Here is a 25,576-nt window from a genome sequence, read left to right as displayed (position 1 = left end):
TCTTGTAAAGAGAGGAAGAGATGTTCTTAAACCAGTATTTTTTTGACCTGAATCTTCAAGATATGCAAATGACCTCAGTGCAACTTCCTGTCGCAGGGTAGGATTGACATTTACGTGCATAATTTCTAATTTCCTAAGACCCACCCGCCCAAATTGTTGTGTTTGCCGCAAAACAATTAGGACAGAGGGTGTTTCTGGAGGATTAATTAGCGATTAGTGGGCAGAGTTGATGACCTCCAGCCTTCGGCAAGTGACATTTTTCCCTGGCTGTTCACCCATCATGACTCATCAGTGATCTGACCCTAATTATTATAAGAATCAGCTCCAGGGGAGATTGTTCTTGGTGGAGGATTTTGTTTTTCACATTTTGTTCGACCGTGAGTCATTATGGATTTGAATATATGAATACCTGTTTCTGGTCTGGAATGGAACAATTAAGCCTTCCAGTGGATACCAATTATCTTTCAAGAGGCAAATGAAATACACGAGTTTCATAAAAGAGCTGCCACATCTAGCTGCGATGGTTCTAGAATCGCGCGTGCCTGCCGGGGACGTGAGGCAAACAGGCAGGGGCTGATGGTGCCAGACGGCTTCGGGGTCCAGGACACAGCACCGCCAAAAGTGCCGAGCCGCTCGTCAGTCAGCAGACGAGCAGCAGAGCCCCTTCATTCTGGTAGCGTCGCTCAGAGAGTCAGACAGGGCCCGGGACCGTCTCCTGACCGTCTGGCAGCGTGTCCCGATTGGGTTCGGCTCTCGAAGTCCACGGCTCGTTGAGAGTAGACACCTGCGGAACCGGAGTGAACGGAGAGGCGCCAGCCTCAGCCTGCACCTGCGACCCCACCAGCCGCGCAGGGGCCTTGGCCGGGGCCTCGGTTCAGAGGACGCTCGCGCTCGTCCGCGGGCTTCGGCGTCCACGGCCCCATCAGACGCTCGGCTCTTGGGCCGCGTTCCCCTGCGGCCCCAGAGCCCCCCTTTCTCGTGCCGGGTGGAGGGCTCCCGTCCGTCCGGGCCTCGCACCTGGGCTGCGGGTGGCACGGGTGGGGGAGGGCAGGGACGTGCGCACGGAAAACAGGGGCGCGTCGCCCGGCGGGCCCAGCCCACCCCAGCCTCACCGGGCGGGGGCCGTCTGTGTGAACTACCCGTCGCTGCTGGGACACACCGTCACACGCTTAGCAGCTGGCCACAACGCCAGTTTGTCACGGTGCTTAAGTCCCAGGGTGTCGGCAGACGTGTTGCTGGCCGCCTGGTTCCGGGGGCTCCGGGCCCCTTGCTCTACCACAGAGGCAGCAGCACAGCACCTCAGATCCTTCTGGACACTCTTCTGCCTTCCTCCTCCGCTTGGCAGGCTCCTTCTGATGAGACTGGACCCACCCGGACGACCCGGGATGCTCTCCCATCTCAAGGAAGGGTGCTTTGCAAATCTCCCTTTGCAGCCTAAGCTGATACCGTCACAGGCTCCAGGGACCGGGCACGGCCATCTTTGGGGTCATCATTCTGCAACCCGCTGGCTTTGTACCCATTTTACAGAAGAGGGGATGAAAAAGAGGTGGCCCAAGGTCACGCTTCTGTCAGGCGGGGGGCCCGGATTTGCACCCTGGTGGGTCCGACTCCACCAGGCTTCTCGTGAGCTGCGAGCCTGTGAGGGGAACGCACCTCCCCCTGTGCCCGACACACCCACAGTCAGGTGCAGGCGGCTTTGTTCTCTAGTGCCGCTTTGTCCCCAACCTGCAGCAGAGGGGGCACGGACGTCACTTGGCTTCAATTACTTTGTAAACATTTTAGTCATTTATATTCAAGACAGATGTACAATGCTAATGACGTTCATTTCGCCAAGTAGGACATAGAACCATCCCCGTGAGTCAACACAGCTGTGACTTCCCCGGCTTTGTTTGCCCAGGGACAGCATCTCCGAGCCACAGGGGGACCAGGTGGCCGGGCTCAGCGACTCGTCCTCCACACTCCAGTGTGGGCATCACCTGTCCCCAGGGATCAGGTTGCGGAGCCCCCGCCCCAAGCAGAGTTCAGCCGTCCCGGCTATTTGGGAGGGACGCTGCCCTTCACGTGTGACATGTGTCCCACACCCGACAACACGTGGGGGCCCCTCCCGTGGCTCCTCTTTGCGGGTTGAATGACCCAGACCCTAGATGGGACGGGTGAGTGGGGACAGGTCATGCCTCCAGAAAGCAGGGTCAGGGGGCCTGAACTCCTAGCAGAATGTGCCAGGCAGCCGGGACGGGCATCACAGCAGGGGTCTTCATGAAGCTCCGTAACAGTCACCTCCCTGTTTCCTGCAGCTGGGTGGCCAGGACGGCAGGGCAGAGGCTCAACCGGGGTCAGCAACACTGCCGAGTTAGTGCTGATGCAGGGGCTGGGTCCCGTCTGTGCAGCTGTTAACCCCGAGAGGCGGGAAGAGCATTTTTCAAAGTGGTTTTCCCCAGAACCTAATGCTTCAAGCTGTCACCCCCTGACTGCGGACCCAGGAATGAAGGAGGAAGGGAAGGAAGGGGAAGGAGGAGGACATTAGTTCCTTTGCAGACCAGTCATTTGTGTACTTGGGGACGGGGCTGACACCCGACCCCAGCAGTGAGCAGGGGGCCCAGGGGCAGTGGGGAAGGAGCAAAGTGAGTCCCAGACCAGCGGCCAGGCCGGCCGTAAACTGAACACCACCTGCAGACAAACAAGAAACGCAGAGACCAATTTTGGTGTCAGGAGGCCCCCAGCTGGTGGAGGTGATGGAGCCACGGTGCAGGGCCCTGGATCTGCCCCGGGATTCCCTCGTGTCCCCCGGTGCTGACACCCCCACCCACCTCTGCCAGCTGCCCTGACCCAGCCTGGGGGACAGGTTTCGGGGCTCGTGGCCAAGCAGGAAAGTGCACCCACCTTGCCCCTCCGTTAGCCCCGGGCAGCCACGGTCTTGGGGGCTGCTTCTCCTCTGGGTCTCGGAGGGAACGGGGGTGCCCGTTCTTCCCATTGGCTCACAAACAGCAGTCCTAAAGAGCACAGGACAGCAACTTTTATGTGTTTTTTTTTATTATTATTATTATTTTTAATGTTTTATTTATTTTTGAGAGAGAGAGAGAGACAGAGTACGAGCGAGGAAGGGGCAGAGAGAAGGAGACACAGAATCGGAAGCACTGAGCTGTCAGCGCAGAGCCCGACGCAGGGCTCGAACTCAGAAACCACATGATCATGACCTGAGCTGAAGTCGGATGCTTAACCGACTGAGCCACCCAGGCGCCCCTGGGACAACGATTTTAAATGAATGAGTCATCTGTTGCAAATTTCATGGATTTTAGGGAATGCAGACAGAGCTGTCGCAGGGCGATTGGCAGAGAACTCAGGTCAGGGGTGCAGCTGTCCCGTCAAAGCTTGGCCCCCATCGAGCAGAAGGACAGGCCTGCTGAGCCTTGTGTTCTGGGCGTGCCCGTGGGGCAGTCCCGTAGGCGGGACTCGGACATCTGGCCAGCCCTGACCCAGGCTTCTCCCGCAGAGTGCTCAGGTCCTCCGTGCAAGGTTCCCTCCTCTCTCCCGCTCCCTCTCCCTCAGCTGGACGTGCTGATAAGAATGTCTTTGTGCACATGTATTTATCTTAGGAGCATCTTTACAAGTGTTTGTATTGTACAGATTCGTATTATTCGAACTGCCAGGTCAAAAGGTACATGCCTTTTAAATTTTCCTCCACAATAGCCCAGCTCCCAGACCCACTAATAGATTCTGCACACTTCTGCAAGCACCAGAGATCATCCACATTTGAATTTTAAAACCATTCTTTGTTTCGACTGGCGTTTTTTAAGTTTTGAGTGAAATTGAACCTTTTCACAGGTTTATTGGCCATTTGTTTTGTTTTGTATTCCGTGACATGCTTAAGTCTTTGTCTCTTTTATTGAAATATATGGAGTGTTGTAGATATCAGCATTTGGGCTACAGCACGATTACAGTATTTTTTTCCTCATCTTTTGATTTTTTTCCATAAAAAATCGGTCCCGAATTTCTTCTGATTGTACTAAAGTATACGTAACTTGGCGTCTGTCTTTGTAACCATTTTTAAGTGTGCGATCTGGTGGCATTAACTTCCTTAATATTGTTGTACAACCATGACCACATCCTCCAAAGCTCTGTCTTCACCCCAGACAGAAACTCCGTAACCATTATCAGCAAGTCCCCGTGACTTTCTTCCCGCAGCCCCGGGAGCCTCCCTTCCCCGCCCCCCACGGCTATGGACTCGCCGGCTCATAGGCCTCCTGCGAGTGGCACCAGGCGGTCCTGCCCCCTTAGTGTCCGACTGGCTTCACTGAGCTTAGTGTCTTCTCGGCTTATCCGCATAGGCTGTAGCCTCTGTCGGACGTTCGTTCCTGTTTCCAGCCGAATGATATCCCATCGTGTGGATGGACCCATTTCCTGTCCGTCCGTCGGTTGATGGGCGCTTGGCCGTTGCCTCCGTTTGGCTACCATGAATTGTGTTAGTATGAACATCGGCGCACAGATATCTGTCTGCGTCCCTGTTTTCAGTTCTTCTGTGTCTATTCCGAGGAGTTGAATTTCTGGCTCAAGGGGCAGTTCTACATTTGGCCTCTTGAGGAGCGGCCAAGACTTCTTCTGTCACAGCAGTGACGCTGTTTTACGTTCCCAACACGGGGGTCTTCCCATCCTTCTCTATCCCCGCCAGAACCCGCTGATCTCGTTTTTATCGTTAGTATTATTATCACTGCTGTTGTGATCACCACCATAGAGCATGTAAAGTGGTGCATCATTCTGGTTTTGACTGGCGTTTCCCTAATGGTTAAGGGTGTCCCGTGCTTCTTGGCCACGTGTATGGTTTCTTTAGAGAAGCGTGCCTTCACGTCATTTGTCCTTTTTATAATTGGGATGTTCTTGTCTTAGTTTGTGGTGGTGTTGTGGAGCGGTAGGAGTTTACCCGTGGTCCGGGTGCTAATCCCTTGGCAGATATGTGATTTGCAAACATTTGTTCCCATTGTGTGGTCATAGTGTCCTTTGATGTACAAAAGTTTTTAATTTTATGAAGTCCCATTTCTCGGGTTTTCTTCCTTTTATCGCCTGTGGTTTGGTGTCATGGATAATAAACATTACCAAATCTGCTGTCAGGATGTCTCCCTGTGTTTTCCCCTAAGAGTTTTATGGTTTTAGCTCCCACATTTACCTCTCTCATCTGTTCGCAGGTCATTTTCCTCGGGAATGGTTTCTGTCCAATTCTTGTTTCTCGTGAATGGGCCACGCTTTCCTATTTCTTTGTATGGGTTGTAATTTTTTGTTGAGAACTGGACTTTCTGGGTTTATTACACGGAAATCCTGGAAAACGGATTCTCTTATCCTCAGGGGTTTCTGGTTCCTGCTTGTGGAGGACTGGAGGCATCCATTTGTGAGTTTTCCAAACGATTTTCTTAAATGTGTGATCCTTGCGTGTGGCCTCTGGAGTTTCTGCTCCGTTATTATCTCTGGTTATTGAAGGCTGGCGGCTCATCCGGGCGGCTCCGCGGTCTCGTCCGAATCCAGAGCTCAGTGGGCATCCGGAAGAGCTGCCGACCCCAGCGCCCCCCGCTCTGCCGTGATCTTCCTTCTGGTCTTGTACTGTTAAAGGCAGTCGCAGTTACGAATATTTTCCTTTACGGCTTCTGGATTCCGTGTCTTGGTTACTTTCCTCACGACGAGACTATCCGCAACAAACCAACAAAAGATCTTTAAAAAATAATCAATAGCTTTATAATTGTATGACCTCATTCTTCCTGAAAAAACTTCTGATTTTTCACGTCTACCCTTTGCCCTCCCTCAAGTATGTACTGGAGTGGAGCGAGGGGCGTGGTCTGCCTCTGCTCCACTTGGTTTCTTATTCTGGCCACACCTTGCCTGCTCCCCGTCACCCCCGTCCTCTCTGCCTAAAAGGCCGGCAGATGGCAAAACACAGTCCCTCTCTTTCTGCGAAACCTGGCTGCAGCGTCCCCTCCCCCCAGGCGCTCTGGGAAGGAGGTGCACCTTCAGACACCCTGAGATGCAGACGGGCAGGCTCGCGGCTGCTCTGGGGTCACTGAGGCGGAGCCCCTGGGGGACCCCTGTCCCCCCGGGGCAGAGGGGCCGGGATCCAGTCCTGGCGTCTCAGGTGCAGGGGTCTGGCAGGCATGGAGGCAGGGACGGGGCAGAGTGGGTACAGGGGTGGACAGGTTGAGTGTGCAGGGCTGGGGTGCCCGTGGGCCACTGAAGCAGAGAGGCCGGGTGGGGAGGACAGGGTAGGGGCAGGGAGGTGCGTGTGCCTCTGGGGCAGCGGCCTAGAAGGGCTGACTGTTGGCGCCCTGGACGGGCCATGTGGGAAGAGAGTGTGGAGCGTGAAGACGGTGAGTCCCTCACATATCAGCTGGTGTCACAAACGCTCTCGTCTCTAGACCTGGTTCTCAACCAGGAGGGGGCTTCTGTTCCCTAGGGGGTGTTTGGCAGTTTCTAGAGACATTTCTGGCTGTCGCACCTGGGACCTGTCCCCCCTGCGACAGGCATGTGCTAAGCAACCTGCAGCACGTCCAGCCCCAAGCGTCACCAGCGCGGGAGGCTCCCTGCGCGAGGGCTCCCCAGGTGCCGCTGAGGCTGCCGGGGCTGAGGTCCCGGACCACCCCTCCCCACCGTCCCACAGGGAGCCCCGCTCCCCATCTTCATTTGGACAATGTCCGTGTCTGTAACGTCTCCTTCCTGGGCGAGCCTCTTCCAGAAGGTGCTTCCAGAAGGTTCTTGGCAAGCGCCCACTGGTCCCGTGATGGCGTAGCGTAGTGCATGCAGCTTGGCGTGGGTGGCTGTGCGTGGGAGGAACCCCAACCAGGACGACGGCTGGGCTGGGGCAGCCGGGAGCTTCCAGAACCTGACTCTCTCCTCCTGCAGGCAGCCCCACACTGAACATAGAAAGAAGCCTATGAAAAGGTGGGGGGGGGGGGCGGAGGCTTCGCTGGGATTCCAAACAGCGCATCCTTCGTGGCCCCGTTCTCATGGCAGAGCCTCCCCAGGAAGGGCGGAGTTCAGGCAGCCAGGTGGGCTGGGGGACGCGGAGACCGGGGATGCTCCACGGAGCCCAGCCCCCTGCACCTCTGCCCACACGGGACGCGGGCACGAGAAAGTGGTCTCCTGTGCATGATGGACACAGAATGAGAAGCAGGGCAGAAATCAGTTGTGACGCCAGGGAGCGTTTGGAAATCATTCATCTGTCAGGACTGAAATAATAATGCTCTGGAAGCATCCTGATACTCATTTTTCCTCTTTCCCTTTTGGAGACAAATAGGAAATGCTGAAGCACCTTTTTACTTTTTCATTCCAAAAGCTCATCAAATATTTACAAGGCCAGCCTCCTCAGGATGGAAATAGGGGGCCTGTCTTCAGAATCAATTTGGGTTTTTGAAGAAGCTGCATGGCCAGTAGTGAGGTACATGCCGTGTGCAGAAGTGGGGTGATTCACGGAGCGCCTGGGTGGCTCAGTCGGTTAAGCGTCTGACTTCGGCTCAGGTCACGATCTCGCAGTTTGTGAGTTCGTGCCCCGCGTCGGGCTCTAGGCTGACAGCTCGGAGCCTGGAGCCTGCTTCGGATTCTGTGTCTCCTTCTCCCTCTGCCCCTCCCCTGCTCACGCTCTGTCTCTCTCTCTCTATCTCAAAAATAAAGAGGGGCACCTGGCTGGCTCAGTCAGTTAAGCCTGGAGCCTGCTTCAGATTCTGCGTCTCCTTCTCTCTCTGCCCCTCCCCCACTTGTGCTCTGTCTCTCTCTATCAAAAATAAATAAAATATTGGGGCGCCTGGGTGGCGCAGTCGGTTAAGCGTCCGACTTCAGCCAGGTCACGATCTCGCGGTCCGTGAGTTCGAGCCCCGCGTCGGGCTCGGGGCTGATGGCTCAGAGCCTGGAGCCTGTTTCAGATTCTGTGTCTCCCTCTCTCTCTGCACCTCCCCTGTTCATGCTCTGTCTCTCTCTGTCCCAAAAATAAATAAAAACATTGAAAAAAATTTAAAAAAAAAATAAATAAAATATTAAAAAAAAAGTGGGGTGATTCACTGCAGTGGACAGAGGGGGGACCAGGTCTCTCGGGTCACTTGTGAGAACCTGCAGGGGCACGTGACACAGAAGGGCTTATCCAGGGCCTGAGTCCCAAGGTCCCGGCGGGGCAGGGGGGTGGGGGTTGGGTGATGCCCACCTCCCAGTCTCCAGCCTCTGGCTTCTCTGGACGATCTAGCAGCCTCTACACACGGGCGGCAGCTAGAGACGTCTTCTCCGTACGAAAGAGAATCAGATCTCTCTTCTGCTGGAACATAGAGCGAGTACCAAGGGAAGCTTGGTTCCAGGATTTGATATCAGTCTTTGTGGGAAATATGTTTCCTGACCCTCCAGCTGACTCCGCTTGGAAGTGGGGGCTGCCCGGGCTTTGCCAGGGTGATGGGCGCTGACCGGCAATCTTGTTAACTTGGTTTTCTTCCAGCCGACCACAGCGATGGGTCGAGGTCTGAGGATGGCAGGGAAGACCGAAACATGAGAACCAAGAGGAACCGGTAGGTGACCATGCCTTTTGCTCCTGTGTCTCTCCTTAGTGGGTAATTGGGGGGTGTGGAAAGAAAAGGGATCTTTCTGGCCCTGCCGTGTGAGCAGTGAAGAGGTGTAACCAGTGGACAGGCAACAGGAGGTCCCGGGTTCCTCCTCCGTGTCTGCTCCAGGTGCCCTGTGCCTCGGCGGGCAGGTGCCCGGGAGGGCTCCAGGCACCTTGGACACCGGCCAGCCTCGGGCACGCACTGGCCCTCCCTGGTGCCCACGTGCTCAGCCCTGGCCTGGCACCCGGAGCCCTGAGGGTGTGGATGGAAGGTGCCAGGTGTGGGGGGAGGAGAGGACACCGTTTTGCGGGTCAGGCAGGTCTGGGGCTGGAGTTGGGCGCCTCTTGCTTTGTGACTTGGGCAAAATAATTCCACCCTGACCTCAGATTTCCCACCTGCGCGAGATTGCAGAAGCTCCCGATGACAGCATAAGGTGACAGAGGATTGGGGGGGGGGGGGCGTGTGACTCTGGTCACACTAGCGAATACACAGCTCTCTGTGCTCGTCACCCTGTGGCTGTGGTGCGGGCAGCACACGCAGGTGCGGGACCCTCCTCTGACTGCTACCCCTGCAGCCCCTCCTGCTGGGCCGGTTCCGTGGCTCCTTTCCTTCTGACCCCCACGTCAGGGGTGAAGCCCGGGTCCGTGTGTCTCAGCCCCTAGGAAGCGGGCAGAAGGCGTGGCCGTGTTGTCCGGCACCCGCCTCTGGCAGAGAAGGAGGGGGATATAAAAGGCCACCCGTGAAGCGTGAGTCACGGGCCGCTTCCTGAGCTCAGGGGGTGCCCACGTCCTGCCAGAGCCCGGCCCTCATCGTGGCCCAGTGGGTGCTCCCGGCCACGCGCCAGCCGCCCCCTTGTCCCGCCTCTCACGGGGTGGCCTCGGCCGGCGGCAGGGATCAGTGTGCCCCCGGAGGGTGAGCACCGTGGGTACGTTCTCCTTACACAATGTGCCTTAGAACCCGAGCACGGAGGAGGCAGGTGCTGCAGACAGAGCCCAGCCCCCACCCTGCTCACGCAGAAAAGAGCCTCACGTTCGAAGTCATTCTGAAAGGAAAGCGTTTCAGACGAGTCTCTGGACACAGAAACAGTGCAAAGAAGAGCTTCGTTGTGTGGACAAGGGAGGCAGATGGCCGGGTGGGCGGGCTCCAGCCTGCCATCGGGGCTGTGAGGGCGAGGGAGACCAGGGGAAGGTGCTGGCTAAGACGCCAAAGCCAACCTGTGAAAATTGGTGGCTTTTTAATAGCATCACAACGGAAAGTGTGATCACTATAGTGGCAAAGAAAGATCATCGTCTATATATCTGAGGAAGATAGACCTCACATCACTGATCTATGTGTTTTGGTGAAAACCATTATCTGTCACCATTTTCATGCCACCCAATTCTTCTTTTTTTTTTTTTTAACATTTTAAAGATTTTCTTTTGTAAGTGATCTCTGCACCTGACGTGGGGCCTGAGATCAAAAGTCACGTGTTCCACTGACAGAGTCAGCCAGGCGCCCTTCTTCCACCTGATTCTTCTTGAGCCTTATGTTGTACAGTCTTAAAAGTACACTCTCAATGTTATTTCTACCAAAAAAAAAAAAGTGCTTTAGAAGTAAGACTCCCGCAGTGACACCTGTTTACGGTGATGAAGGAAAACGCCATCTTGTCTCAGCCTGTGCCCATCCCAGCCTGTTCAGCCCTTAGGGGTGGCTTCCTGGCAAAGGAAGGTGGGAGAGAGGGAGGGGAGGAGGGGGAGGGAGGGAGGGAGAGCGAGCGCTGGGCACCGGGCGCCTGACACCTGACCCCCAGTCGGGATGGGACTCTTCTCTGGGACTGAGGACGGACCAGTGAGGTTGGAGACCCAGACCTGCAGAGTTAGCCCTGTGTGGTCCCCATTCCTTTCATGTCGATGCCTTTGGGTCTCTCCCTATTATGCGCCCCTTAAAAAATCGTTTTGCTGACCGGGGCCCAGGTACGTTGTAATTTCAACTGATCACAAGCAGACGGCACAGAACTTTCTAGAAGCACTGCAGGGGATGGTGAGCACTGTCCTCCCCAAGACAGGGGGCTGTCTGGGTGCAGGGATGGCTCCTCCCTGGGACGAAGGGGACCAGGGCTGCCGGTCGGCGCGGCCAGAGGCTCCCTGTGGCCGTGTGCCTTTCACGGGGCCAACGGCTCCAGGAAAGGGAGTAGAGTGTCGTGTCTTTGTTTTTATGTTTAGACCATGGGGATCGGCCAAGCCGGTCTCTGTTGGTCTTTGCATACATGTATCCACGATCTGAAAAACAAAACGAGCTTCCCGAGGCACCAGAAATATGCACATGGAGCCACCATTTGATGATGTTGGAGTTGGGTCGGAGGAGACGCTGGATGGGGTCCAGAGTAGCTGGGACATCTGCCTACACGTGGCCCCATTTCACTCATGTTCCCATGGGACTGGCCTTGAATTCTGATCAGCTGGCATTCCAGCAACGTCAGAACATTAGTTTCGGTCTTACTCATCTGAACGATTCCCGCAAACGAGCGCCAGCTTTGGAACAGGCCCAGAAGCCGTGGGCGTTGCTGCCCGGTTTCCTCCTGCAGACTCCTTCCCCGGCTGGGGCTCCCTGTCCTGGCCACGCTTTTCTCCCGCTGAGCTCTGGCAGGAAGTGCTCCCTCTGTAGTGAATGCAGCTGGACTGGGCTTCTAGAATATTCCACCCGTCCTGGTCATTCATCTCTGAGCCATTTACACACACCACGTGCTCCGTTTGGAAGGCTCCCTCCTGTGCGGTTTCTCCAGACTCCCCCCGCAGCCTGATCCGCGTGTCGCTTGCCCAGAGCTAATCGCCCTGATCCGCGTGTCGCTTGCCCAGAGCTAATCGCCCTGATCCGCGTGTCGCTTGCCCAGAGCTAATCGCCCCGGGCTGCCAGACCACCGGCATCTCCGTGCGCCGTGTCTGTCTGTCTTTGGGAAGGTTATCGTCAGTGAGTCCGGGCTTTTCTCGAGCCCCTGACTGCGTTTGTGTATTTTTAACGGGCGGATTCTGGCATAGACATTAAGAGAACAAGCCTTCAGAGGACCTGCTGAAATCAGTCCCTCCTGACCTACCTTTATTGTATAACTGATGAAATTTTTCGTCATCAAGAAGCGTGTCAGATCCTCCTACGGCGTGTGACTCAGCAGCCGCCGTGTTCAGGAAACATTGGACGTTGCTTTCTGCTCCTGCGTTTCTTCCAAACCCCGACACGACTCGTATGCATCTTGCACACTCTTCCACAGATGGAATTAGCTCAATTGTTCCAATAATTCAGGTCTAGATGATACTTTTCCCAAAACTCCCTGGGAAGAGAAATACGTCCCAGTGACAAGCTTTCAAATTACTAAAATATTTTACATGACCTGGTGAGCAGTTTCAAGTGCCTTGTTATTTACTACTTAACGGGATGCGCCCATGACATGTGACCCTGCATCTTCCCCGGGACTGGGAAGTGGGAAAGTGATTGTGTCTCCCTGTTTTGCCGTTTTGGGCAGTGTCTACGGGTTTTGCCGGTTTCTGGTTGAGTGGTCTTCTCTAAGTTCAGACATGCTTTTCACATGTGCGGTCTATTTTAAGAACTTAGGATTTATGTCAGGTAATTGAACGGTACTATCTCAAGGATCCAACGAATGTGAGTCATATAGTTTAAACATCAGAATGAAATGATCCACAAGACGCATTAGAGAAGAAATTGTCAACGATATGTGTGGCTTTTAGCGGTGCCTGATTTTACCAGTTGGTGGGCTGGGGGTTCCTCCTCACTAACGGCTTCCTGGAGCACGAAAGGGTGGCCTTGCTCCTTCAGTTACCACTGGCCCCACAGCTGTGGCGCAGATTTTTTATCCTGTGGGTGACCAAAAGAAATCTCTTGGCTTGGAGTATTGCTTATTTCTAAGTTTGTAACTTTTGTAGTTTGTAAGTTTGGGGATGCCCAGTTGATGGCTTTGGGTAGAAGGGGTAAAGTTGGCCTCATCCCATAAAAAAGTGACATCAATAGGGCGCTTTCTTGGGGTCGTGAGCAGCGTGGGCTGGAGACCTAAGAGAACATTGAATCGGCAGGAAGTGCCCGGTCCTTTTTCTGTTTGCCCCAAGTACGTCCCGCATATTTTCTCTTGGCAAACCAACGTGGCCAAGGCACGCCCCAAGCAGGGCCTCTGGACAAGGCTGGGTCTTGAAGGATCTTTGGGGTCACCTGAGGAGGTACCCCCATCCTCCGTGTCCACACATGATCCCGAGGTGCCCCGCACAGAGCCGTGAGGTTATGATCTGTCTTCCTGGAGTTCTACACCCCACATGGGGGCAATCTAGGGCTGGGACAATCCATCTAGTACGAAAAAAACATTAGCATCCAAAAGACAAGCCTAATATAAAGTGTGGAGGTGTTGCAGACACTGCCCCTGACACTGTTCCCCAGTCAAGCCCGTATCCAGACAGAGCCAACTGTGGAAGGTGGAAGGAAACCCTCCTACCGCAGTCAGAAAGCCGCTGATCTCCGGCGCACAGGCAAACGATTATCAGTACGTGTGGGCAGCAGCGGGGGCATCACGCCACAGAGACAACCAGGAGCCAAGCTCTTTCTATGTACCGTGTTTCTCGAATCCCACGGAGGTTAGCTGTTGAGAAAGTGAGAGCATCGCCTCTTTGAAATGCTATCAGATAATGCTAGAAAATAGGTGGGCTTAAAAATAAACTTGCTATAAAACTGTATCTTTAATTGGCCCTGATAGAACGAGAATGATCCGCATGCCAGGGTCAGGGTGGGAGTCTCGCGTTCTTCTCCAGGCGACTCCGTAAGATAGGACAGTGCGTCGTCTTTCTGTGGTCTTTGACGAGCATGGAAAACAAACGATTAACGCTCACTGCCCTTCTGCTACTCTTCGTACATAATTCATGATTTCAGCTGATCAGTGGGGTCTGTGTAGAAACCTGTGCCACAGGTCACTAGAGCGTCCCACACAGGTTACCTTGTGACAGCTGCCTTTGGGATGGAGTGATCAGTTGTGCTGGGATTTCACTGTCTTTTTGAACTGGAACACACATATTCCTGCCATTTATTTTCTCTTCAAAAAGAATTATAAACCTCTGTGTTTTTGAAGGGGTGACCAGATACCAGCATTGGTAAGGAGACCCGTGTTGCATGCCAGCTGCACGCAGACGCGGTGGGCGCTGCCCCTTGCCTTGGGGTGAACAGGCAGACTTCTGCTGTCACCCGTCACGCAAGGGTCTCCCACGGAGAGATCTGAAATCCGGCCTGCAGGAGGCCAGGCCGAGTCGACCGGAGCCCTCACCCCCCCCAAAGTTCCCTCGCTGGCTCTTCGTCAGAACTCTCAGCCTACCTTTCCTTCCTGGGACTCTGGTTTGCCATCACTTACCTTTGTGCGGGAGGGCTGGCGGGGGGTCTCCGGGGACCTCTAGTGCTGCAGCAGGTGCCTGAACTCTGAGATAAAACTGTGATGTCTGTGATCAGTCTGTCTTCCCTCACAGGGGGAAGGGACTGCTGGAGAATTTTCTTCCACGAGGGGTCCATTCATGCCGTCGAGAGCACACCCACATGCAGGGTGCACAGGAGACCCTGGGGACCTTCCCGGCCTGCCGTGACCTCCTAAGTCCAACGTGGCACCCGCCCACAGGCAGGCCAGCAGAGAGAAGCTAGGTTCTGGCCCATGCATCCGTCAAATGCTAAGCACCTGCTGTATGTGCTGCACTGTGTGCCTGGGCCCCCGGTGTCCTCCAGGTTGTCCCCATCTGGGAGCTTCCCATGGCCCCCATCTCTGTGGTGGGATGGACACTTCAGGGACAGGATGAGGCCCACGTCTGTCAGATGGTCATGCATAGGAGGCCTGGGGCCTCCCACGGAAGGCCATGGCTCCTGGAGAGACAGACAGAGCGGATGGACGGACAATCAGGTGGCCACGTTCCCAGATTATAACAATGCTTGGCTCTTCCCCTTCTCTTTCGGGCGTGCGCCGAGCAGATGCCCACCGCACCTGCGGTGTGGGGCCCAGGGACACACAAACACTTGGGTGTCGTTTTCTGTCTCCGGCAGCTCTGGCCCAGGAAGACAGGAGTGTTAAGGCCATGCCAGACAGACCCAGCATCCCAGACGCTGCAGCGCGGCACTGCTGGACCAACCGTATTTCCTCCTTGGCTTGGGGCACCCCGGGGCCAGTTGGTTGCAGCAGAAATGTCTCCGTCCCTGGTGCCACCATGTCAGCACTCCCCGCTCTAGCCCTTGATCCCGGAACTTGCCATCCTGTATCTCTGTGCTGAAGCTGCCGGGTGTACGATAACCACGGCTGAGCTGCAGCCCCCTCCCCTCGGCACGGGGACCGCCTGCCGCCCCTGCACTGGGGCCGGGCACAGTCACCGATTCCGGTCTGTCCCTCCGTGGGCATCTGGCTTCTCCTCGGGCCTCTGCTTGACAGAACCACAGCTGTTGTTTGATCTGAGTCCCTGCCCAGGAAGGGAGGGCCCAGCGCGGGTGTGACACGGGCCATCGACACCGGAGCTGTGCCCGTCTGCATTGCCTTCCCTGAGAAAGCATTCAGGGGGTCCCTGCAAGGCCACGCAGACATTGGGTGGTCAGGGAGGCAAGGCGTCAGCTGAGTCTCAAACAATCAGGACTTTGACAGGCTTACCCAGGACGGAGGAGCCCGAGGAGACGTGTGGGGTCTGGGTTCACGCTGGCCTTCTCTCCTTCCACCACGATGAGCCCCGGGGGCCTCCCCGGGACCCCTGTGCAGTGCCCTCTGCCACCTGCTCCCAAGGGAGCTTAGGACGGAACCGCTCCTGGAGATGGTCTTTGATTTGAGAAGACAGTTTCAATTTCCACCTCTTCCTCAAAATTCCCACTTTCAAACTCTCCGTCTTAAACGGAATCCAGGGAGTTTCCTATCCCCAGACTCCTCTCCATCCCGCTGACCGTGGCGCACCCAGGGTGACTGTCCCTACCGAGAGGTCATCGCGGCTACAGCTGCTCCCCAGAAGCCGCTCGAACGAGTGACCAAGCATCAGCATTGCCTGCGTTGCCTCGATTGCAGTTAGGATGTCCGAAATCACTGCAGCCCTTCGAAGGGGAAATGGGAAATGCGTTTTCTGCCTCAGCAGACGTTGTTGTGCGGGCGCGCCCGACGGCCAGTGAGGGGAAGGGCGTGCGGCCTGGAGCCGGGCGCCTGCTGCGACAGTGAGCCTGTCTCCTGCAGCCCTTCCGTCCAATCGACTTGACCCTTACGGCGGCGTGATGGCGGTGTCACGGCGGGGACACAGAGAGACGTCGCCACGTGCTGGCCCACGTCTCACCTCCCTCTTCTCCAGACTGGCTGTCAAGAATTTGGGCTCCCTCCCTAACCCCGGGAGGTGTATGCGTGTGACAGCCCGAGGCAGCTTTTTCTCTTGTGTCCCGTGAGCAAGAATGTACGTGCTGCAGACCTGGGAAAAGTAATGGGTCAGCTCTGCGCCCTCTGACGGTCGTGTCTACCGCGAAGAACGCTCAGCTGGCGGGAGGCAGGGGGAGTGGCTGGAGCAGTGGCAGGGCGGCGTTTGCCTCTATGGTGACAGACACAGAGCAGGTGCGGCCTCAAGAGGATGGTCCGCGATGAGGGCAGGATTGTGTGCAGGGAAAACGCAGGTGAGGTCAACTCAGCAGACCCAGCCCTGAGTTCATCCTTCAACTTTTCAACGGGGCAAAGTTCAGTATAGAAAGCAGAGCAGGACATCTGCCCTCCGGGGCCACGTTCCCGGCCTCAGTAACGTCACGGCCAGTGCAGCTCATGTCTGGTGTGTGCCCCCCACTCAGACTATTTGGGAACAAACCCAGGTCTCATATAAGTTCCGTTTGGACGTATTTCAGGGCGCAGGACTAACATACCAGATTTTTAGAAGTTATCCGTAGTCACGCCTGAAAACAAGCAGCAAACAACAATTCCTTAATGTGATCAAATCACCGCCCGGACATTGTTCAAATTCCCTTGATGGTTTTCTTTTCTCTTACTCTTTTCGTTTTCGCACCAGCGTCCGAGGCAAGTTTGCTTTCCACACCCTGCTGATCACCTTCCTGAGTCTGTTTTAATCTGCGGTTTTCTCCTCTCCTGCCCCAGTTTGGTTTTCTTCATTTGCTTTGAAAGAAATCAGCATTTCCCCCGACCCAAGTCCCGCATCCGTGTCCTCGCGTCCATGGGCTCCACCGCCCTGAGCTTCTGTGCGTGCAGCCACACGTACAGGCCGCCCCAGCTCCGGTCTGGTCCACGTTTGGTAAGAAAACCTTACGGCAGCACTGAGCTCCCTCCGCCAGGAGCCTCAGCATCTCTGGTCACCTGTCTTTTTGTGACGTGAGCGGGTGATTTGTGTAGGACTGTCATTTCCGTAAGGGTTGTTAAACACCAGTGTGTGAGTCGTCCCACTTTATTTGCACCTGCTGGATTGAACGCTTTACAAAGAGCAATGGCCTCATAAACTTTTTGGTTCCCTTAAGTTATAACCCAGATAGAAAACAGGATAAAAGCTGGATTCTTCCCCTTCCAAGCTCATTGTCAAAGCCTTGTGCTGACTTGGTAGTGTCCTGCAAAGGCGATGAACTCACGATGAGTTCCCAGAGTTAAATAGTTGATGTGTTTTCCCCTGTTACGGGTCCTGTCCTTTAAAAAACAAGGAGCCTGTTGGGGCGCCTGGGTGGCTCAGTCAGTTAAGTGTCTGACTTCGGCTCAGGTCATGATCTCATGGTTCGTAAGTTCGAGCCTCACGTCGGGCTTTGTGCTGACAGCTCAGGGCCCAGAGCCTGCTTCGGATTCTGTGTCTCCTCCTCTCTCTGCCCCTCCCCTGCTCACGCTCTGTCTCTCTCTCTCTGTCTCAAAAATAAATAAAGAGGGGCATCTGGCTGGCTCAGTCGGTTAAGCGTCCGACTTCCGCTCAGGTCCTGATCTCTCGGTCTGTGAGTTTGAGCACCGCGTGGGGCTCTGCGCTGACAGCTCGGAGCCCGGAGCCTACTTCGGGTTCTGTGTCTCCCTCTCTCTCTGCCCCTCCCCTGCTCACGCTCCGTCTCTCTCTCTCTGTCTCAAAAATAAATAAAAATTAAAAACAACAACAACAACAAAGCGCTTGTCCCTGTCTTGGTGATTGTTGCTTGACTGCCCCGGGCATGAGATGTACCTTTTCAAAATGTAGGTGAACATCTTTTTAATACGAGGAGATTTTCTTGAATTTGTGGGGGTTTTTTTAGAATTTGTTCCATTTTATCCTTTGAGCCTCCTTACTGGCCACTCCAAGGACACAAGTAGCTCTTTGCCTTTCTATGTCACTTTCTTTCACATCCTCTTTGTACCTTTCCTGGTTTCTTTAGGTTTTTCCCTCCCGTTCTTATCTGTTAATCTTAAGGCGTGTTTGTGCGCCTTCTGGTTTATGCTTCATTTCTGATTTGTTTCCCTTTAATTTGTAATTTCCCGCATCATCTAGCTGTCTTTTCAGATCTTTATTTGGTGCAACAACATGCCCTTCTCCCCCTGAATTATCTACTCTGATATAGGCTGTGATTTTATAACCTCCACCACAGCCTTTGAAAAGTGAGCTCATTTTCGGGGCACCTGGGTGGCTCAGTTGGTCGAACATCCGACTCTTGGTTTCGGCTCAGGTCACGGTCTCACGGTTCGTGGTTCGAGCCCCGCGTGGGACTCTGCGCTGGCAGCTTGGGAGCTGGTTGGGATTCTCTGTTTCCTCTCTCTCTGCCCCTCCCCGACACGTGCTGTCTCTGTCTCAAAATAAATAAATAAACTTAAAAAAAAAAAGAAAGAAAAGAAAAGTTAGCTCATTTTCAAGTGGTTGGTTACTATTTTCATCAGATTCTTGGCTGACTTCGGGCCTTGCTCCTTCTGTCTGCAGGGGCATCATTGTTCTCTTACTCCTGTACGTGGGGTTGCATGGTGACATTTTTCTGCAGCTCGAGTGAAACGAGAGGGTGCTGGGGAGATGGTCCAAGGCGGCATTCCTGGTCACCGGGCTCTGGAACACTCCCTCTCATTGTCGTGACACGGGGATGTGCCCCTGTGTTTGGAGCCTGTCCACGGTGCCCCCCACTTTCACCCTCCTTTCCCTTTCCTTGGTGTCTCTGTGTAATTCCGATAAGTTCACGCCATTTTCTCTTTGTCCTTGTCCCGGGTTTTAACCTGAGGGACCCTTAGCTCGCAGGCCCGGCCACCATGCTGGCTTCTCTGAAGCCGGAGCCCCTCCAGGCCCAGCCCCACCCCTTCCGGCCAGCCGCTGCCCCGTGGCTGCCTCTCAGCCCCGGGGACACGTCAGGCTCCCTGGGCCTCCGCCACCTCCCTGCTTCCTGGGGCCGTCGCTGATACCCGAGGGCCCGCTGGTGCCTGGGGCCTGGCTGTGCCCGCCACAGTGAGAGTTCCCAGGGAAGCCTCCGTCCTACTTGTGAAGACGTCGTCTGCGGGCTGTCTTCCACGGTCCTGACGGCCTGCTATAGCGTGAGGATTTGGGGACACTGAGAACTTCCCTGCCTTTGCTTTGTTTCACATCAGGAGGTTTTCCTGTGGTTTAAAGCTTCAAATGTCCAAGAGTCTTGTGTCCCGAGGTGCGTGGGATTGGGCTGATGCGTTCCTTCCGGTGCTTCCCCAAAGTTCTGTCGTGACTGTTGCAATACAAATGACACGGCAGCCTCCGTGGGCCCCGGCCCACGTCCCCCAAGCCGAGGACACCCCCCACCCCCCGCAAGCCTGGGCGTGCTCGGGATTCAGCACGGGGCCACCAGCCCCGTGCAAGGAGGAAACGCCTGCTCGAGGAACAGCGAGGACCCATCCGCAGGCCCCCTGTGCTGCCATCGTGTGAGATCAGGTCCTGGGTGCTGAGGCCTTGTGCGTTCCCAGATGAGACCGCACAGGATCCGCTGAGGCGTTTGAGGACCCCCAGCTGCTGGGAATTTGTTCCGATTTCTCCAAGACAAGCACTGAAGCCAGGACAGCACGGCACCTCACGGAGCTGGGTCGTGAAGCGGGACTCTACTCAGAACCTGCCCTTTTGACAACCAGACCAACCCATTTCTGGAGACAGGGGTCCGAGCTCTATGCAGCCCAGAATGGGGCCGTCTGCCATGAGCCAGAAAACAGCCTTCAGCCGCTGCTTTCCACGGAGGGGACCTTGGCCTTCAAGCGCAGAGATGGCCTTTAGGCTGACAAGTCTGCAGCTGGCACCCCTCGGTCCCTCCGAAGGCCATGGCCAGCAGAGCATCGTGTGGTAGGAGGTCCTGGCTGGTAACTGGCAAATCGTAACTGTGTGCACAGAAAGGGGACGGCTGAGTGGTCAGCCCGCCACGGAGGGGTTGGCCTCGGCAGAGCCGGGGTGCCTGTGCTGGTCCCCGGCCCACACCCCCCTGAAGGTGTCGTCAGGGCCAGAAGGTGGGGCCGGGCGAGGAGACACACAGAGGTTTGCCAGGGGGTCCGCGGTCAGGCAGAGCAGGGCAGCGCTGAGAACCCGAGGTCCCAGGCCCGGCCTGGAGCCTGAGTCCTGCTCCTCCGGGCGCACCTTGTGTCCCTATCAGCCTTGAGCCTCACCTCTGTGTGCAGGCAGGGACAGCCACATCCCTGTGCTCCCACGGCTCCTCACTCCGTCCTGCCCGGGACCGGTGCTGAGGCCCTGCAGCCAGGATCCTGCCCACGGCTGCGTTTCATCCGGGAGAGGCGCCCTGCTCGAGGCCACTGCTGGATCCCGACCATCCGCATACGAAGGGCATTGCTGGAGGAGCCGGCACCCCTGCACCCTCCCACCCCGTCAAGGGACCTGGAGCCCACCCTGATCGATGCGCCAGTCTTCTGACAGTGGCCAGGGGCACGCTGCCGCGCTCGGTGTCAGGGCTAAAGACCAGAGAATACGCATCTTTCAAAGTTCGCCTCATCTGAAGACTATTTGTTACAACCACACAACATAATGTTTGAGGCCCCACAAGGCAGAGGTTCACAGAGACTTTGATTCCTGCAGAATTTCATATTGTGTCTGACACCAGAGTTACAGGCTGGCAGTATTTTGATGATGAATTCCCAGCCTTCTTTGCCAGGAGAAAGAACAAGTTCTCCCCTTCTGTTAAATCAAATAAAAGATGAGACATCATCCAGCCACATAGAGGACTGGATCCCAGTGTTCGGAGGGTTGGTGTGGGTGGTCAGAGGCTGCCAGAGACGATGAAAGTGAAGAATCATCGTTACCGTTATCACCACTATCACGTGGCACCATCCTCATCATAGCCATCACCACATCACCACCACCATCCACCACCACCATCACCACCACCACCATCATCATCACCACCATCATCATCACCACCATCATCACCACCATCATCATCACCACCACCATCCTCATCATCACCACCATCCTCATCATCACCACCATCACCACCACCACCACCACCATCATCACCACCATCATCATCACCACCGTCCTCATCATCACCACCATCACCACCACCATCGTCATCACCACCACCACCACCATCATCACCACCATCATCACCACCATCATCACCACCACCACCGTCACCACCACCATCGTCATCACCACCATCATCACCATCATCACCACCATCCTCATCACCACCACCATCATCACCATCACCACCACCACCATCACCACCATCACCACCATCACCACCACCATCCTCATCACCACCACCATCATCATCATCACCATCACCACCACTACCATCATCATCACCACCATCATCATCACCACCACCATCACCACCATCATCACCACCACCATCACCACCATCACCACCACCATCATCATCATCATCACCACCATCACCATCACCACCACCATCACCACCATCACCACCATCATCACCATCACCACCATCATCACCACCACCACCATCACCACCACCATCGTCATCACCACCATCATCACCATCATCACCACCATCCTCATCACCACCACCATCATCACCATCACCATCACCACCACCACCACCACCATCACCACCATCACCACCACCATCCTCATCACCACCACCATCATCATCATCACCATCACCACCACTACCATCATCACCACCATCATCATCACCACCACCATCATCATCATCACCACCATCACCATCACCACCATCACCACCACCATCATCATCACCACCATCACCACCACCATCATCACCACCACCATCACCACCATCACCACCACCATCATCATCATCATCACCACCATCACCACCATCACCACCACCATCATCATCATCACCACCACCATCATCATCATCATCACCACCATCACCACCATCACCACCACCACCACCATCACCACCATCACCACCACCATCATCATCACCACCATCATCACCACCATCACCACCACCATCATCATCACCACCATCACCACCACCATCATCATCACCACCATCATCACCACCATCACCACCACCATCATCATCACCACCATCACCACCACCATCAGCAGCAGCAGCAGCAGTACTATGTATAGAGCAGCCATTGTGCTAACTGCTTTTCAGGCATCATCTCAGTTTTCCCATCTGTAGAGTGAGGATGATAACCATGTCACCCTGTAGCACTGGGATTGAATGAAGTGACGTAGGCAAAGTAGGAGGATAAGGTTTTACACACAGAATGTCAGCAAATATCAGGTATTCATATTACTGCATTTAATTCTTACAACAGATCTTAAGAGTCAAGTACTATTATAATTCCAATTTTACAGATGAAAAAAAAAGGAAAGTGATGATGCTTGTCTGAAAATACACAGCATGTTTGGATGAAAGTCCAAGTTCAAAGACAAGTCTGTTGAGATCAAACCATTAATGCCCAACAAACGCTCTGCCTCCTGTGTCATCCCTACAATGTAGATCTGCCCTCCTCCTCTTTCTCTTCCTGTCCTTCCCCTTCCCCTTCTTCTCTTTTGTCTCCCCCTCCCCTCCCTCTCCCCTTCCTCCTCTTCCCCCTTTTCTTCTCCTTCTTCTTCTTCTTCTTCTTCTTCTTCTTCTTCTTCTTCTCTGTTTTCTTCCCCTCCTCCTCCTCCTCCTCTTCCTCCGTGTTCCTCCCCTTTTGAGGACAAGGACTATGAAGCTTGAAGAGGCTATTGAATATCCAGAAGACAGTGACCGTGAGCCATGGAAGGGTTCTTGTCTTGCCTGGGTCCTGAAGCGTTGCTCTCAGCCACTTCACGTGGCACAGAGCGGTGGATACCAAACCACAGGACGTTTACAAAACAACCTTGTTTTATGAATTCCTTTGACAACTCTTCTCAGAGAGAACAGCCATGCATTCAGAAGGCTTACAAAAATGTGTTAATTACATCCAGACAAATTCAAGAGGAAACGCTCAGAAGGGCACCATTCTGTGGCTGTAAGAAAGACGTCTAAAGACCACAACACCTGTCCCCTTTAGGAAGTGAGACCCGAGGCTCTCCTGCATTTAACGTGTCTCCTAGGAAATCACAGGGAACAAACTCAACCACAGAATCTAAGTCAACAGTTTAGCCACTGCCTTCTGGGCACCCAGCACGTGCCTAGGGCTGGAGAAGAAGACATGAACAAGCCCTCATGCTGCATGCAGGGACGTGCCTGGCAGCCAGAGAGACAGATCCCCCGGTGGCTCCGACGAAAGCATCGTGTGTCCGGGCCACCTGCTGCAGGAACCCCACACCTGCGAGTGCAGAGGAGAGAGCGGCTCAGTCACTCAGGGTAAGGTATGGCGCGCAGGCCAGGTGACCACATGGAAACCAAGCCAGGCCTGTGAGCGGACAAGGGGCAGGAAGAGCAGATGTCAGGATGAAGCGTCATGGCGAAGGCACAGAGGTGAGACAGCCATGAAGACAGGAGGCAGGTGGACCGATTGGCAGCCTGAGGAGCTGAGAAAGCACGTGGCTCTTCTGTGGTGATGCCACCAAGAGGCTCACAGGGGACACCTGCGTGGGCTGTGGGCAAACAGAGGCATGTCCTGGAGAAGCTGAGACCTCTCTGCACAAACCAACGTGAATGTTTTAGAAAAAAAGCCATGACCCAGGCGGTCTCCGTCCCTGGGAGAGTGAGGCTGGTGCGGTGCTTCCTGGGTTGGGGGGCATGTCGGCACCCCACTTCACACACAGGGAGACCTCGGGCCCCCGATTTCCAGCCCGTTGCTTCTTCGTTGACAAAACCTGGACCGTCCTGGAGGGTGTGGCACTTTCCTGCCCAGTGAGGATGGACCTGGTTATGGGTTTAATCGTGTCCCCCGCCCCATTCATACGTTGGAGTCCTAGCCCCAGAACCTCAGAATGGGGCCTTATTTGGAAATAGGGTCGTTGCAGATGTAATTAGTTAGGATGAGGTCATTAAAGTGGGCCCTAATCAAATGACTGGTGTCCTTAAAAAAGGGGGCCATTTGAACATGAATGCACATGGGGGAACGCCATGGGACCACGAGGGCAGAGACCTGGTGGATGCCTCTACGGGCCAGGGGACACCAGGTATAGCTGGTGAGCCACCAAGCCAGGAGGGACTGGGGACAGAATCTCTCGGCCTCTGAAAGGCACCCATTGGTGATCCTGGCTGAGTGCTGCATGGTTGGGGGGGGGGGTCTGCCATGAATGACCCAGGAGCCCAGGAGGCATGCGGCCTGCCCTGGCCACCGGGGGTGACACAGCAGGCCCTCAGGCACACCTGCTGACAGAATAAAAAAACCCAAAAACCTGTGCCTGCCTTCTGAGGGTGATTCTCTGAGAGTCACCTGGTGTCCCACACTCGAGTCTGATCGTAACTGCCCCCAGTCGGCACAGACCCCACAGGTGAAGTCCAAACAAAACTGCCTCCACTCCAGACACCAGCAGACGGGGGGGTCTCCAGCCTGTCCCCACTTCTGTCTGACTTGGCTGTAAATCCGGGGGTTCTCATAACCTCTCTTCAGGTTTGATGATTTGCTAGAATGATTCGCAGAGCTCGGGAGAGCACTGTACTTCAGGTTGTGGTTTTATCATAAAGGGCACAACCCAGGAACAGCCAAACGGTAGAGATGCATAGGGTGAGTTCTGGAAGGGTCCTGGGCCTCTGTCCCTGTGGATTTTGGGTGCACCTCCTTCCTGGGACACCGGCCCACCAGCCAGGAGGCTCCTCCAAACCCACTGATGTTGGTATATAGGCAGGACGGATTGAATCACTGGCCATGTGACTGAACTCGACTTCCAGCCCCCTCCCTTCCTGAGGGTTCCAGCCCTCTTTTCACATGCTGGTGTTTCCAGTGGGCCTGGCCCTCCCTTGAACCTGTCTGAGGGGACACCCCAGTCACTCAGGAAATTCACAAAGAAAGCAGGGACAAAGACCAGACACAGTCGTTATTACCTGATGGAACCACCCCTGTCAGCTCATCGCCCGGCCAGCCGGCCCTCGGCAGAGTGTGGCACCAAGTGGTCACCGGTTGCAGACGATGGTGGTAAAGCAGAAATGCCATCCAAGCTGCCCTCCCCCTGGGAAGCGGACCCAAGGACAAGGAGGGAGAGAGAGGTGGTTTAAATGAAACCAAGGTCACTTGAGACGGGCCACCAGCACCTCGGAGAGCACCGCAGGCTGGCCGTCTCCTGCAGGGACCCCAGTGGTGGCCGTGGCACGTACAGACACAGTGCTGCCAGGACACTGCTCCCGCCGTGGCCGCCCCCCTGCCCATCGCCCACCTGGGAGAATGCAGGGTCGCCGCGGGGCGGGGCTGGTGGGTCCCTCCAGAGGCCACTGCCCTGGGCACTTCCTGCTGCACGTTTTATGACCATCTGGATGAAGATGTGGGAGGCCTCTTACCAAATTTATAGTCAAAACCAGGAGGCAGAGCTAATCTATGGAAGAATCCAGATGCTGGACTATTTCACCAGGACTAAGCGAGCAGGATCCCATTTGCATCACAGAATGGAGGTGCTTTGAGGCATGTCAAGATCGTCTTGTCCAAACCACCTGGTTTTACCAAAACGAGGTCCCGAGAACTTCCATTATTTGCCCAAGAGTTTGCAACAAGCCGTCCCCACGGAGGCTCAGAAGCACGTTGAATTCTGCACATC

At 55.1% G+C, this 25,576-nt stretch overlaps 1 protein-coding gene across 1 annotated transcript in view; it reads left to right on the top strand.

Moving 5' to 3' along the window:
- Positions 1–25,576, top strand: part of TCERG1L (transcription elongation regulator 1 like) — a 197,750-nt gene that overhangs the window by 147,314 nt on the left and 24,860 nt on the right. The window contains exon 8 of the mRNA XM_047072758.1: positions 8,450–8,519. Coding sequence (XP_046928714.1) covers positions 8,450–8,519 — 70 coding nt within the window. The remainder of the gene's footprint in view (positions 1–8,449; positions 8,520–25,576) is intronic.

Source organism: Lynx rufus, unplaced genomic scaffold (genome assembly GCF_022079265.1).
Source record: "Lynx rufus isolate CCGP_SWC_20201006 ecotype Redwood Valley unplaced genomic scaffold, mLynRuf1.p SCAF_11, whole genome shotgun sequence".
Taxonomy (NCBI): Eukaryota; Metazoa; Chordata; class Mammalia; order Carnivora; family Felidae; genus Lynx; species Lynx rufus.
The sequence above is the reverse complement of the archived record's forward strand: the minus strand, read 5'-3'. Positions and strand labels throughout refer to the sequence as shown.